At 44.0% G+C, this 16,006-nt stretch overlaps 1 protein-coding gene across 1 annotated transcript in view; it reads right to left on the reverse strand.

Moving 5' to 3' along the window:
• The window catches only part of sidt2 (SID1 transmembrane family, member 2), a 99,160-nt gene that overhangs the window by 80,689 nt on the left and 2,465 nt on the right, over positions 1–16,006 (reverse strand). Inside the window, exon 2 of the mRNA XM_072593292.1 lies at positions 10,890–11,011. Within this exon, the coding sequence (XP_072449393.1) occupies positions 10,890–11,011 (122 nt within the window). The remainder of the gene's footprint in view (positions 1–10,889; positions 11,012–16,006) is intronic.

Below are 16,006 nucleotides of genomic sequence, written 5' to 3' on the forward strand. Positions count from 1 at the left end.
TCTGGGGAGGATTATGGGGGAGGAGTCTGACAGAGGTGGAGAGGAGACAGCAGTTCAGAATGGAGGAATGTGATCTCGAGAGGGAGGAAGCAATTGGGAGGATTGTATTCAGCAACTGTCAATGGTCAGCTGCAGTGCAGTGCAATTTAGAGGAATATAGAATACTAACTAACTCTGAGCTCCAGGTGCGTATTTTTAAGAAACGTATGCCAACGGTGGTGGTTCCCCAATGGTTTCTTTAAGGATCTTTGGTGATATCACACAGAGACCTACATTTTGTGCATGTCATCGTGCAAAGGTGGCTCCAAACAGGTTTTAGAACCTGCGCCCAGTTGCATATGCAAAGGGTGCTGTGTCTGTTTGGGGAAATAAGCCTTGGACACTTCTATTTCTACCATTCCCAATATGGTAGATAGGATTCTTTTGATCTGGAATGTTGTTCAAATGTTACAAATGATGGATGCTTTGGACCTCAAAAATAAGTAAACATGAATTTCTAGACTATTAAGCTCTACTTGGGAAATCATTCATTCTATCGACAAATAACTTAATTTAACCTGGGGCAGTGTTTGTAGAGGAATAAGACGGTGTTATTTTCTGGGTCTGTACACTGTGAAGGAGCAAAAATGGCCTTTGCAGTGATATGTACTTCTTGTCAGATGTGGGAGTTTAAAGAGAGTTTAAGGGTTACTGCGGATTATATCTGCCATAAATGCTGTTGGATGCGAATCTTATCAGATCGAGTGGATCGGTTGGAGAGACAGATAAAAGCGATGAGGAATTTGCAACAGCAACAGTATGTGATGGATGGCAGTTATAGGAAGGGGGAAAGTCTCAGATACAGTCACATAGATGGGTTAACTCCAGGAAGGGTGAGAGAGGTCGGTACCTCGGGCAGGAGTCTTTTGTGGATACACCCATTTCAAACAGGTATGCTGTTTTGGAAAATGTAGGGGGTGATGGTTTCTCAGGGGAATGTAGCACGAACAGCCAAGTTTCTGATATTGAGACTGGCTCTAAGGCAACGAGGGGTACGTCGGCTTCCAAGAGATCAATTGTGTTAGGGGATTCTGTAGTCAGAGGTATAGACAGACATTTCTGTGGCCAGCAGAGAAAAAGCAGAATGGTGTGTTGTTTCCCTGGTGCCAGGATCAAGGATGTCTCAGAGAGGGTGCAGAATGTTCTCACGGGGGAGAGGGGCCAGCAGGAGGTCATTGTCCATATTGGAACCAATGACATTGGAAGGGAAAAGGTTGAGATTCTGAAGGGAGATTAGAGAGTTAGGTAGAATTTTAAAAAGGACGTCCTCAAGGGTAGTAATATCTGGATTACTCCCAGTGCTATGAGCTAGTGAGGGCAGGAATAGGAGGATAGAGCAGATGAATCCATGGCTGAGGAGCTGGTGTATGGGGGAAGGATTCACATTTTTGGATCATTGGAATCTCTTTTGGGATAGAAGTGACCTGTACAAGAAGGACGGATTGCACCTAAATTGGAAGGGGACTACTATACTGGCAGGGAGATTTGCGAGAACTGCTTGGGAGGATTTAAACTAGTAAGGTGGGGGGGGTGGGACCCAGGGGGATAGTGAGGAAAGAGATTGATCTGAGATGGATACAGCTGAGAACAGAAGTGAGTCAAACAGTCAGGGCAGGCAGGGACAAGGTAGGACTAATAAATTAAACTGCATTTATTTCAATGCAAGGGGCCTAACAGGGAAGGCAGATGAACTCAGGGCATGGTTAGCAAAATGGGACTGGGATATCATAGCAATTACGGAAAAATGGCTCAGGGATGGGCAGGACTGGCAGCTTAATGTTCCAGGATACAAATGTTATGGGAAGGATAGAAAGGGAGGCAAGAGAGGAGGGGAAATGGCATTTTTGATAAGGGATAGCATTACAGCTGTGCTGAGGGAAGATATTCCCGGAAATACATCCAGGGAAGTTATTTGGGTGTAACTGAGAAATAAGAAAGGGATGATCATCTTATTGGGATTGTATTATAGACCCCCTAATAGTCAGAGGGAAATTGAGAAACAAACTTGTCCTTGTGACTTATACACTTAATGGTAAGGTCCTAGGGACTGTTGCTGAACAAAGAGACCTTGGAGTGCAGGTTCATAGCTCCTTGTAAGTGGAGTCGCAGAAGGCGTTTGGTATGCTTTCCTTTATTGGTCAGAGTATTGAGTACAGGAGTTGGGAGGTAATGTTGCAGCTGTACAGGACATTGGTTAGGCCACTGTTGGAATATTGCGTGCAATTCTGGTCTCCTTCCTATCGGAAAGATGTTGTGAAACTTAAAAGGGTTCAGAAAAGATTTACAAGGATGTTGCAAGGGTTGGAAGATCTGAGCTACAGGGAGAGGCTGAACAGGCTGGGGCTGTTTTTCCTGGAGTGTCGAGGCTGAGGGGTGACCTTATAGAGGTTTACAAAATTATGAGGGGCATGGATAGGATAAATAGACAAAATCTTTTCCCTGGGGTCGGGGAGTCCAGAACTAGAGGGCATAGGTTTAGGGTGAGAGGGGAAAGATATAAAAAGAGACCTAAGTGGCAACTTTTTCACACAGAGGATGGTACGTGTATGGAATGAGCTGCCAGAGGATGTGGCTGGTACAATTGCAACATTTAAGAGGCATTTGGATGGGTATATGAATAGGAAGGGTTTGGAGGGATATGGGCCAGGTGCTGGCAGGTGGGACTAGATTGGGTTGGGATATCTGGTCGGCATGGACGGGTTGGATGGGTCGGCATGGACGGCATTGAAGGGTCTGTTTCCATGCTGTATATCTCTATGACTCTATAACTTGAGTCATTTTCCAGTCAACAACTCAACAAGATCACTCCTTATACTGATCACAGAAGCATAGACTTAACTGCAAGTCCAGTCCTCAAAATCCCTGAAAAGGCAATTTTAAAAATGAAATTGCCTCTTACTAGAAGAGAAAGAAATTACCCCAAGTAAATCAGCTCCACCAGAAACACCTTGAAGTCTATAATGAAAAGGTGAGAACTAATAGTAAGGTCAAATTTCTTGACGCATAGCTTTGGAAATTAAAACACAACTCGGCTATTTTTGTTAGACATTCCCATTACAAATATCCCCAAAACTAGGAGTATGAATTTGACAAATTCTATCACTCTGAACCACTTAATTTGAGAATCAGTTAACCTGGTAAGGGAATACTTTACACTTGTGCATTAGCCCTCTCTTCAAAGGTTGCCTAATCATGAGGAAAATGACAAATTGGAAGGAGAGAATGGAAAGCACAGGGATGAGAGACAGTTACAGCTGAGGAAATAGGTCTTGAAGAGGTTAAGTGGCAAGACAAAAAGTGGTTTAGGAAGAGTTGCAGAGGAAAGGCATATGGTAACTGATATGTCTCAGGCTAATAATTAGCAGAGGAGACGGGTTACGATCCCATGTTCTGTGTAGGAAACCTGCCTTATTGGGAATACATTGTCAAAAAATTGTAGACAGTGTTCCCACAATCCCAATATTTGTTCCCAGTTGAGGCGGCTACGTATTAGGAGCATATACTCATACATTTGCTCCACCGATTATTGTATATTTAATTTAAATCCTAGATAAAAACACACAGCGAAGAATTGTGACAAAGCATACAAGTTTATCAGAATTCTATTCATTGGTTTAAACATCACCCAGGCAAAAGAGAGTACTGCAGATGCTGGAGATCAGAGTCAATATTAGAGTGGTGCTGGAAAAGCACAGTAGGTCAGGCAGCATCCAAGGAGCAGGAAAAATCGATATTTCGGGCAAAAGCACTTCATTTTCTGCTTTTCCTGCTCCTCGGACTCTGCCTGACCTGCTGTGCTTTTCCAGCACCACTCTAATCTTAAACATCTCCCAGTCTATTCCTGGCACACAGTGGTTGCAGTGTGCACTAAATACAACAGACACTGCAGCAACTTGTCAAAACACCTTCAGCAGAACTTCCCCAACCAGTAAAGCTCCCCCATCTAAAATCACAGGGTGGAAGGCATATGCATCATAGATTCCCCTACAGGATGGAAACAGGCCCTTCAGCCCAATAAGTCCACACCAACCCTCCAAAGAGTAACCCACCTATTTCCCCTGACTAATGCACCTAACACCATGGGCAATTTAGCATGGCCAATTCACCTGACCTGCATATCTTTGGACTATGGGAAGAAACCGGAGCACCCAGAGGAAACCCACGCAGATATGGGGAGAATGTGCAAACTCCACACAGACATTCACCCGAGGTTGTAATCAAACTCAGGTTCCTGGTGATGTGAGGCAGCAGTGCTAACCACTGAGCCACCATGCCACCCATGGGCACACTATTGTCTCCAACCTATTGTCGGCTGAGGCTGGAATCAAACCTGGGTCCACGGCGCTGTGAGGCAGTAGTGCTAACCACTGAGCTACTGTACCACCACACTACAGTGCGGAAACAGCCCCTTCGGCCCAACAAGTCTACACCGACCCACTGAAGATTAATCCACCCAGACCCATTCCCCTACCCTATATTTACCCCTGACTAATGAACGCAACCTACACATCCCTGAACACCATGGGCAATTTAGCATGGCCAATTTACTTAACCTGCACATCCTTGGATTGTGGGAGGAATCCGGAGCACCAGGAGGAAAGCCACACAGATACGGGGAGAATGTGCAAACTCCACACAGACATTCACCTGAGGTTGTAATCAAACTCAGGTTCCTGGTGATGTGAGGCAGCAGTGCTAACCACTGAGCCACCATGCCACCCATGGGCACACTATTGTCTCCAACCTACCCTTCAAACCACACACCACCCTGACTTGGGCATATATTGGGCATTCCTTCATTGTCACTGGGTCAAAATCCAGGGACTCTCTCCCTAACAATGATGTGGGTGTACCCACACCACATGGACCACAGCAGTTCAAGAAGGCTCATTACTATCTCCTTCAGGGTAGGTAAAGATCGATAATAAGTGCTATTCTTGCTAGTGGCACCCGTATCCCCAGAAATGAACCACTAAAGAAAAACAACAGGTATGTGTGGCAAAAATAGCCTGGCTGAGGTTCATGTTTCCAAAATTCTGCAGCAAGAAATTCGACCCAACTCTTGGATCTCGACTCTTTATCATCCACATCAAGCTGTTACACAAAACCATGACACAGCTGATTCATCACCTTGAAGTCATTTCTTTCTGTCCTCATAGAAGCCAATTTCCTTTTTTTATATAATTGACTACTTTGGGGTTTCTATTCGAATCCAAAAAAAAACCAAAACTTGTTTAAAGAACCAGAATTATTGCATCTTAATGTTTTTTGAAAATATGATCAAACAAATTCTTAACTACATAAAAATCATATTTCTTAATGAAATTTTCCAGTACTTACATCAGAACTATAATATATATTTATTTCTGGAAGGGTTTATGATCTTATTTAGCAATCTTTATTGGTGTTTCAAAACGGCAAATTTTCATTGACAGAGCAAAGTTTATTTTTATCCTTTTATTAGATATGGGCATCACTGGCAGGTCCAACATTTGTTGCTCATCCCTAAGTGCTCTTGAGAAGGTGGTGGTCAGTTGGCATTCCTTTTGCTTTCACGAAACAGAACATCATGCGCACAACGTTAATCTAACTCAATGAACAAAGAGATCATCAGCAAAAGTCAATATCTACTTGTAGTGTTTTGTGATCACCTCCCGGTTGAATAAAGCCAGATGATGATGTATGTATGCCACCCATTCAATAAGTATCCATGGAGTCACAGCTACTGTAAACATTACACTGTCTGATTCCAGGTGTAAACCTGCAGATTGTGTAGGGTCATGCTCCCAGGAGTTATTAGACACAGCACCGTTGCACAAACATTGTTCTGACCAAGTTTGCAGTTAATGTGTTTTTTTCTCAGCTGAAGGTCAATTTCTCAATGGTGTTAATAACTGATAAATAAAAAGGAACCTATCATCTGTTTTACAGCCAATGATTACCACAAACAAACAGACAGACACACACATATACACAGCAATTGGTCAATCTGCTTGGGTGGGGATTTAGTATCACTCATTATACAAAACACTTTTGACAGCATAAACCTTCTTAGTACTACACTGAATCATCAGTCTGGACTGTTTTAGATTAAATGCCTGAAACGTGGAATAGGTGTGAATTGCAGTCTTCTGATAGAGACAATAGTGCTACCAATGACAATCTAACAACTAAAAATATCTTATTATTATTTTCCTTGAATATGCTGAGTCAAGGTGGAATATGTTAGCACATACACTTATTGAAAGGTGGAGCAGACTAGATGGGCTGAATGGCCTACTCTAGCTTTCACTTCTCATGTCCTTATATTATCATTCAATTGTTCACGTATGACTGAGGACAATAGCTATAAGACCAAAAGAAACAGGAACAGAAGGAAGCTCTTCAGCTCAACCCTGCTCTGCTAATCGATAGGTCATGGCTGATCCGACATTTATGTCCAATTTCCTGCCCTTTCCCCAGAAACCTTGATTCCCTGAATGATCAACAAATGATTTATCTCAGCTTTAAACATAGTCAAGGAGTCTGCCCCCACAGCTCTCTGTAGCAAGGAGTTCCAAAGACTCATAACCCTCAGAGAAGAAATTACTCCTGATCTCCATCTTAGAATGGCACCCTTTTATTCTGAGACTATGCCCTCTCGTCCTATACTCACCCATGAGGAGAAAATATCCTGTCAGTATTTACCCTGTCAAGCCCCTTAAGAGTCCTTTATGTTTCAACAAGATTATCTCTCATTCTTCCATCAAATACCATCCACTATGCAACATTTAATTGCAACAAAAGTCACTGAATAGGAACAGGATTTACCCTCCTGCCTCTGATGGGAGTCAATGGTCAATTGTTTCACCATTGCAGCTCACCAGGACAAAATTTAGCTGACTCATGCTTTCACCACTGATTCAGGAAAATTGTGGGTTCAAATCTTTAACACAAAGCTTGGAATGTTATTTCAGTGCAAAGTCATTGAGTTATACAGCACAGAAACAAGACCCTTCGATCCAACTTGTCCATGCCAACCAAGTTTACCAAATTAAACCAGTCCCACGCGCCTGTGTTTGGACCATATTCCTCTAAACCTTTCCTATCCAAGAACCTATACAAATGTCTTTTAAATGTTGTCACTGTATCTGCATCTAACACTTTGTCTGGAGGTTCATTCCACACACAAAGCAACCTCTGTGTGAAAACAGTATCCATCAGGTCCCTTTTAAAAATTTCACCTCTCACTTAAAAATGTGCTCCCTAGTTTTGAACACTCCCATCCGAGAGAAAAGACCTTTAGAGAGTTTTGAGAATATTTGTAACTCAGGTTGCTGTTCGAGATGTAGGTTTGCTCGCTGAATTGGAAGGTTCGTTTTCAGACGTTTTGTCACCATACTAGGTAACATCCTCAGTGAGCCTCCAAATGAAGCACTGGTGGTATAGCCCACTTTCTGTTTATGGGTGTGGGTTTCCTTGGGTTGGTTATATCATTTCCTGTGGTGATGTTATTTCCTATTCTTTTCCTCGAGGGGGGTGATAAATGGGATCCAAGTCAATGTGTTTGTTGATAGTGTTCCGGTTGGAATGCCATGCTTCTATGAATTCTCATGCATATCTCTGTTTGGCTTGTCCTAGAATGGATGTGTTGTCCCAGTTGAAATGGTGTTCTTTCTCATCCTGGCTAAGGAAACACTGACCACACTATTAGAAGAACCAAACACCAAGCACCACCAACTTCATCAGAAAGGACAATATTGTCAAGCTAGTAGACCTATGCCTTACCACCCACTTCACCTTCAACAACAACAAAATCTGCAGATAAACCAGTGGAATGCCCATGGAATCTCCAATATCAGGGTTCTTAGCAGAGGCAGTAATGCAGAGACTCTAACAAACAGCTCTGCCAACCAACCATCCAAACCAAACTTTGGGACCACTACACGGCTGACACCTTTGTCATCACTAAACAAAACAAGTTAGAGGAAACCTTCAAGATCATCAATAATACCCTTACTGGCGTAAACTGAAGAGAAGGGAAACAACAAACTGCCATTCCTAGATGTCACAGTAAAGCGAACAACCAATAGGGAACTTCAAACCAGCATCCACAGGAAAACAACATGTATGGCCCAAATATTGAACTACAGAAGCAATCATCCCAACATCCACCAATAAAGCTGCATAAGAACATCATTTCAACAAGTCACCACACACTGCAGCACAGAGGAACTATGAAGAGCAGAGGAAAATCACATATACTGTGTATTCAAAAGGAATGGGTACCTAATGAACACAGTCTGCTGATTTCTCAGTAACAAACCCAAACAAGCAGACAAAACACGTCCAGAAACCCTAGCCGCTCCCCCCTTCATCAAAGACATCTTGGAAATGACTGCCAGATGACTCAGATCTCTTGGCATCATGGTAGCCCACAAACCCACCAACACACTAAAACAGCAACTAATGAATTTGAAAGACCCTAAACAGACAACAAGCAAATCTAATGTCATTTACAAAATACCATGTAACGAACACTACATTAGACAGTCAGCAAACTAGTCACCAGGATATATGAACATCAACTAGCCACAAAAAGACATGAGCCACTCTCAATAGTATCCTTACATACAGATGAAGAAGGACCCTCTTCGACTGGGACAACACATCCATCCTAGGACAAGCCAAACTGAGACACACATGAGAATTCCTAGAAGCATGGCATTCCAACCGGAACACTATCAACAAACACATTGACTTGGATCCCATTTATCACCCCCCCAGAGGAAAAGAACAGGAAATGACATCATCACAGGAAATGACATCCCCAACCCGAGGAAACCCTAACACATAAATAGAAAGTGGGCTATACCACCAGTAATCCGGAGGCTCACTGATGATGTTACCTACTATGTTGATGAAACGTCTGAAAGTGAACCTTCCAGCTCAGCGAACAAACCTACATCCAGAAAAGACCTTACTTATGCCCCTCTTGATTTTATAAATGTTACCCGTCAACTTCCTTATTGGAGAGGCCACTGTTGGAGATCGTTTGCAGAGGTTAAATTAAAACTGTGCCATTTCCTATGAATTGATAAGTTCCTGTAGCAACACTCTGAGAAGAAGAGGTGAGTCCACCTGATGCTGCTGGTCAGAATTCCTTCCACCATCAAAATAAAGCATTTTGCTATTCACGTTACTGTTCGTGCTATCTTGCTGTGGATTCAATTCAAATTATTCATTGCCTATTACTGATATTGAGAGAACATGATAAGATTCTAAATGACTATATTCCACTGGTTTATAGCCAAGAAAAGTTTGCTTTTATATAACATCGTATCCTCTCCTCAGGACATTCTAATTTGCTTTGCACCCATTGATTCTTTAGGAACAGTGGTCATTCTTGTTCTGTCAGTAAATATGTGAAATAAAAACCAATTTGTGATCAGAATGATCCCAAAATCAACAAGGATAAGAATGGTGATATCTGTTGACAGGTAAGTTTCAGCGAAGGGTGCTGGGAGAAACTCCCATTTCCTTGTTAAATAGTTCTGATAAACTTTTCACACCAACATGAGACAGGGGTATAGGGCTTCAGGCTCGCACTCATCCAAAAGAAGGAATTAGCAATAATGTGACACCTCTCCAATATTCCATTTAAAATGTCCTTCTACAGGATGTATTAAAATCCTGGGCCAAGTCCCTGTGATGTGTGAACTTTGGCTCAGATGGTAGAGCATCCCTCAGTCAGAAAGCTGTGGGTTTGATCCCCATTCTGAGGAACTCAGCTCCTCAGCTAGACTGCAGCTTCAGTGCAGTGCTGAGAGAATGTTGCATTGTCAGAGGTACTGACTTTTTGATGAGCCATTAAGACTAGACCCATCTGTCCTCTCAATGCATGTAAAAGATTCCAAGGTACTAAGAAGGACAGGGACCTAGTCTCTGCACTCAGAAGGAATATGTTTAAGCCTTGTGCCTTTTTTGAATTACCCAAGTGTTTAGACAATCTATCATTCCCCATTGCTTTCTCCATAGCAATGCCTCAGCCAATCAGTTGCCTTGGCACTAATCAACACGGTCTTCTTCTGTGGTATAATTTGTTGTGACCATTTGAAATTTAGCATTCATGTGGATATCCTGAGGAGTGCAAGATGGGAAAACTTTGCCAACATGGCTCTTTTTTCAGCAAGAACCAAGAATAGGAGTCTTGGTATGTTACTAGAGATGAATCCACTGAATCACAGGCTGCTTATTCAAGTACATAGGTTGTAGATCACAGTATTAGGTCTGTGTTTCATTCTTCCTATACACAAGCCTGCTCCCAAACTGTTCATCTATTATGAGCAATATAACTTTCTAGCATTTTCTGCAACATGTACTTACCTAGTTCCTTCTTAAATCCAATGCATTAATCAACACAACCATTCCTCGTAGTCACAAATTCCATTCTAACCATTCTGACCTCAATTTGATAGTGTTATGGTCACATTTACTGGTACCAGCTTTTCATTGCTTTTGTTTTGTTGTTGAGCTAATTTCAGGTCAACTCTCACTCTTTGGATTACTATCCAGTTGTAGGAGTTAGCTGGGTGCAAGCTAGAAAACTGGGTGCATTTTCTACACTACTACAGTGACCTCAGTTGGACAATTACTTAATTGGCTGCAAAACACTTTAGGACATCCAGATGTTGTGATGGGCACTATATAAATGCAAGTATTGAGTGGGAGACTGGAGAGACATTTTTAGTGAGTCTGAGGTGCCACTTAAGAAACAGTAGGAAGGAGATACTGGGGTTTCAAGCATCAACGGGCTCCTCGTATTAGCAGCTGGGAGTTGTGTGATGATCTGAAGGTCTTGTGATACTCACAGCCCCCTGAGGATCAATGGCACCTGGAAGGAGAGCACTGCTTTCTGTTGTCGGATGACAAACAACACCGGGTTTTTGGACTGCTCGGAGAGAACATTCACATGGACGCGGACCCCCTCTGTCTGCAGAAAGAACAGAAAACAATTAATTCAAATAGTTAGGCAGAAATATTCCTACTATAGGGTGGAAGGTTTATGTGCGACACTGCATCCATCACAACGCTGAGGACCCAGGTTCAATTCCAGCATTGGGTGACTGTCTGTGTGGAGTTTGCACATTCTCCCAGTGTCTGTGTGGGTTTCCTCCGAGTGCTCCGGTTTCTTCCCACAGTCCAAAAGATGTGCAGATCAGGTGAATTGGCCATGCTAAATTGCCCATAGTGTTAGGTGCATTAGTAAGGGGTAAATGTAGGGAAATGAGTCTGGGTGGGTTACTCTTTGGAGGGTCGGTGTGGACTTGTTGGGCTGAAGGGCTTGTTTCCATACTGTTGGGAATCTAATCTAAACACACTTTCTCACCTTTATAGAAACCAGGAGCAGAAGAAGTAGACCATTCCATTATGACTGATCTTTTATCTCAATATCATATTCCTGCTTTTTCCATTTGCCTCCTGATGCCTTTAAAATCTAGAAAACTGATCTCCTTCAAAAATTTCCACAGAACCTAAGACCTCTGTTCAGGAAATGCTGATCCGTTTTAACAACGCAGAGTCTAAAAAAGGAGCAGGACGTTCTCCTCAATGGAGTGACTGTCCATGAGGCTGAAACAGTACCTGCACTCACAGAACTGGCCACAGCAAGACAGGCTGCACCAGGAGTTCGGAGCGCGGAGCAGGGTGGGGTGTTTGGTGAGAACCTGGAGTCCAGAGTAGGTGGTGGGGAAGAGGCCTGCACTGGGAGTGAGGTTTGCACTGGTAGTGAGGGTGAAGCCTAGAGCAGAATGAGGCCTACCTCAGGATTGAAGTATCCAGCCTCTGTTTGCCCGTTTTGTGCATTATATTTTCATTTTTAAAAATTCAAAATCTGAAGAACTTTTCTAAAATCACACTTCCTGTGGTGCCATCTTTGAGACTTGCCATCGATTACCAATGATATTGGCTTCTCAGAGACCTAAGGGGCAACTTTTTTTATGCAGAGGGTGGTACGTGTATGGAATGAGCTGCCAGAAGATTTGGTGGAGGCTGGTACAATTGCAACATTTAAAAGGCATCTGGATGGGTATATGAATAGGAAGGGTTTGGAGCGATATGGGCCAGGTGTTGGAAGGTGGAACTAGATTGGGTAGGGATTTCAGGTCGGTATGGATGGGTTGGACCGAAGGGTCTATTTCCGTGCTGTAAATCTCTATGACTCTTAGTGCAAAGCAACTACATGCACAACCTACGGGTGATGGTTATACGAATCACAGCCTTTTCTCAATGCTAATCTCAATCATTTGCATAGCTAACGTTCAAATGCATTTCTTCAGCTTAATGCAGCCATTTGGATTTTTTCAAACAATCAACTGGATTTTGACCATCCGCTGACTATTATCAGAATTTCTCCAAAGCCGTTATGAGAGTTTGTCAAAGGAATACAAATTAGGAGTGGGAGTAGGTCATTCAGCCTCTGACCTGCTCAGGAACGAATATCTGAACAAGTGGTGAAAAGAAAAAGTCACAGATGGAGTAGCTGATGCATAACAGCTCATTGAGTCTGTGTCTCTGTCAAGATATCTAGTCAGCCCCATTCCCCTGTTTCCCTGTCAGTTTATTTCCCTCAAATGCCCATCTAATCTTCCACAAGCAGATGGGGAGAAAGTTTAAAATCAATTTAAGCAGAAATTGAGAGAAATAAAACAGAAGTCAAATCTGAAAGACCACTGGAAATGCGACAACTCATTCAAAAATGGCTCTCCACTCTCCAGACAAAAATATAGAAAAAGTAACAATGGAGCACGCACATGATCGCCCTGCTGCAAACCTTGTCACCTGCCCTCTTTGGTGCTTATCTCTTCTCCATGAAGAGGAGAAACTCACCCTGATCTATGTGGTACAGATTATTCAATAACAGAACTGAAATAAAGACTTACATTGATAAAGTGCTTTTCACAGCCACTGGACATCTCAAATCACATTGCAGCCAAAGCAGTATTCTGTTTGTGATGTGTAGACATGATTGTACTGCAGAAAAACAAGGCACTAATGTGTGCACAGAGAGTAATACGAAAACCAGTCAACCACTTGCCAACCAATCAGCGCTCTCCTCTCACAGACTATAAAAGTTGTTTTGCCTTTACATTGGCAATTCTTGCAAATTGCCCTGACGAATGCAAGACAAAACGCTTCAAGAAAATGCATCTTGTTTCAGCAACACAGTTAATTACCCGGATGAGTGTAGTCCCACCAAAACTCAAAAAGCTTGACATCAGCCCCACTCCAGGTCCTAGATCCCAGCCCTGCCATGTGTTCACCATTCCCCCAGACCTCTTCCTTACAGAGGACAAATGTTTAGTCCTCATCAAAGGCCTCACTTTTATCCCTTTACGCTCAATAGATTAATGAGTGCTACACACGCTGCAACCTTGAATGTTTCTTCCGCCGCCTCCGCCTCCGGGCCTACTTTTTCAACCAAGACACCAGCCCTCCCAGCAAGGGCCCCTTCTCCCACCTCCAACACAACCATCCACCTGGACACCCCGTGCCATCCTGTTACTTACCCTTAACCTCTTCATTTCAAACTGCCACTGTGACATTGACCACCTCAACCTGTCTACTGCCATCCCCCACTTCAATCTCCTGTTCTCGCAACGCGCAGCCCTCCACTCCCTCTGCTCCAACCCCAACCTCACCATCAAACCAGTGGACGGAGGTGGGGGGGGGGGGCGCAGTAGTGGTGTGGCACACTGACCTCTGCACCGCTGAAGCCAGGCGCCAACCCGCAGACATCTCCTCCTACTGCCTCCTTGATCATGACCTCACCTCCCATCACCAAACCATCATCTCCCAGACCATCCACAACCTCATCACCTCTGGTGATCTCCCACTCATAGCCTCCAACCTCATTGTCCGTGAACCCCCACTGCCCAATTCTACCACCTATTGAACATTCACAAACCTGACTGTCCTGGTCAACCCATTGTCTCAGCCTGCGCCTTTCCCACTGAACTCATCTTTTCCTACCTCGACACCGTCCTGTTCCCCCTTAGCCCAGGAAGTCCCCACCTACATTCGTGACACCACCCATGCCCTTCACTTCCTCCAAGATTTTTATTTCCCTGGCCCCCAATGCCTCATCTTCACCATGGACATCCAGTCCCTGTACACATCGATCGGCCACAACGAAGGTCTTCAAACGCTCCATTTCTTCCTCTCACACCATCCCAACCAGTACCCTTCCACCGACTCCCACATCCACCTGGCTGAACTGGTCCTCACCCTCAACAACTTCTCCATGTAAGCCTCCCACTTCCTCCAAACTAAAGGGGTAGCCATGGGCACCCGCATGGGACCCAGGTATGTCTACCCGTTTGTCAGATATGTGGAACAGTCCATCTTCCGTCGTTACAATGGCACCACCACCACCTGTTCCTCACCTTCTACCCCACTAACCTCCGCATACATCACATCCTCCACCACTTCCAAATAGACCCCACCACCAAAGATATATTTCCCTCCCTACCCCTATCAACGTTCCGGAGAGCCCATTCCCTCCACGACTCCTTAGTCAGATCCATGTCCCCCACTCCGTTCCTAGCACCTTCCCCTGCCACCTCAGGAAGTGCAAAACCTGCGCCCACACTACTCCCCTCACCTCTGTCCAAGGGATCCTTCCACATCCTTCAGAAGTTCATCTTTACCTCTACCAATGTCATCTACTGCATTCATTGCACCCGGTGTGGTCTCCTCTACATGGGGGTGACAGGACGCCTTCTTGCACATCATTTTAGAGAACATCTCTGGGACACCCACACCTACCAACTCCACTGCCTAGTGGCTGAACACTTCAACTTCCCCTCCCACTCTGTCAAGGACATGCAGGTCCTGGGCCTCCTCCACTGCCAAACCTTTACCACCCGATGCCTGGAGGAAGAACATCTTGGGACCCTGCAACCACACAGGATAAACATCGATTTCAACAGCTTTCTCATTTTCCCTCCTCCCACATTACCCCAGTCCCAAGCTTCCAATTCGGCACCACCCTCCTGACCTGTCCATCACTTCCCCCTCTGACCTATCACCTTACCCTCACCTTCATCCACCTATCGCTTTCTCAGCCTCCTTTCCCCAAACCCCACCCCCTCCCATTTACCTCTCAACCTGATGAAGGCCTTATGCCCGAAACATCGATTCTCCTGCTCCTCAGATGCTGCCTGACCTGCTGTGCTTTTCCAGCACCCCACCCTCGACTCTGATCTCCAGCACCTGCAGTCCTCACTTTCTCCAAGGTCAAACTTCACCAAGGCTCCTTCCAAAGCAAATACCTCTATTCCCATGTGAACATAACAGGTGCATGTGAACATAAACACTTGTGAGTTCATCTCTGAGTCTCACACCATCTTGGCTTGTAACCATAATACCATTCCTTCATTGTCACTAAGTGAAGGGTCTGGAACTCCAGTGTGATCTCAATACAGGTACATAAGTACTGAAGTCAGCCATTCTGTTCCTGTTCCTTTATTCAATAAGAAAGTGGGTCATCTACAAACATGAATTACCACTCCTACCTTGCCTATTTGCAGCATTTACTCATTTCAGTCCTGCTTTACTCTTTTTTAAAAAATCTTTTTTGCCAATGTGACTGTTCTCTTGCCTCATTTCCATTGAATTCCCAGCCCTGTACCACAGAACTGCTTGATTCGGTACTGTGTGGATACTGTCAGATCTATGGAATCAGGAACATATTGCCTCACAGTCTGCTGGATGAGTTGGATGCTTGCTATCCACAGAGTGATAGCACAGGGACTGAAGTTTCTTCCTTGGTTGCAACATGAAGGTAAAATTCTGACCAAAAGTGAAGCAACTATGCCAAAGTCAAATTACCCCCAAGTATCCTCCGAATCATACTTGGATATACTCAAAGTGAAAATGGGTGAAAATAAGAATAAAATCTGAAGTCAATGTAGTGCCCAAGAGCAGC

The sequence above is a fragment of the Chiloscyllium punctatum genome, chromosome 23, assembly GCF_047496795.1.
Source record: "Chiloscyllium punctatum isolate Juve2018m chromosome 23, sChiPun1.3, whole genome shotgun sequence".
Classification (NCBI taxonomy): Eukaryota; Metazoa; Chordata; class Chondrichthyes; order Orectolobiformes; family Hemiscylliidae; genus Chiloscyllium; species Chiloscyllium punctatum.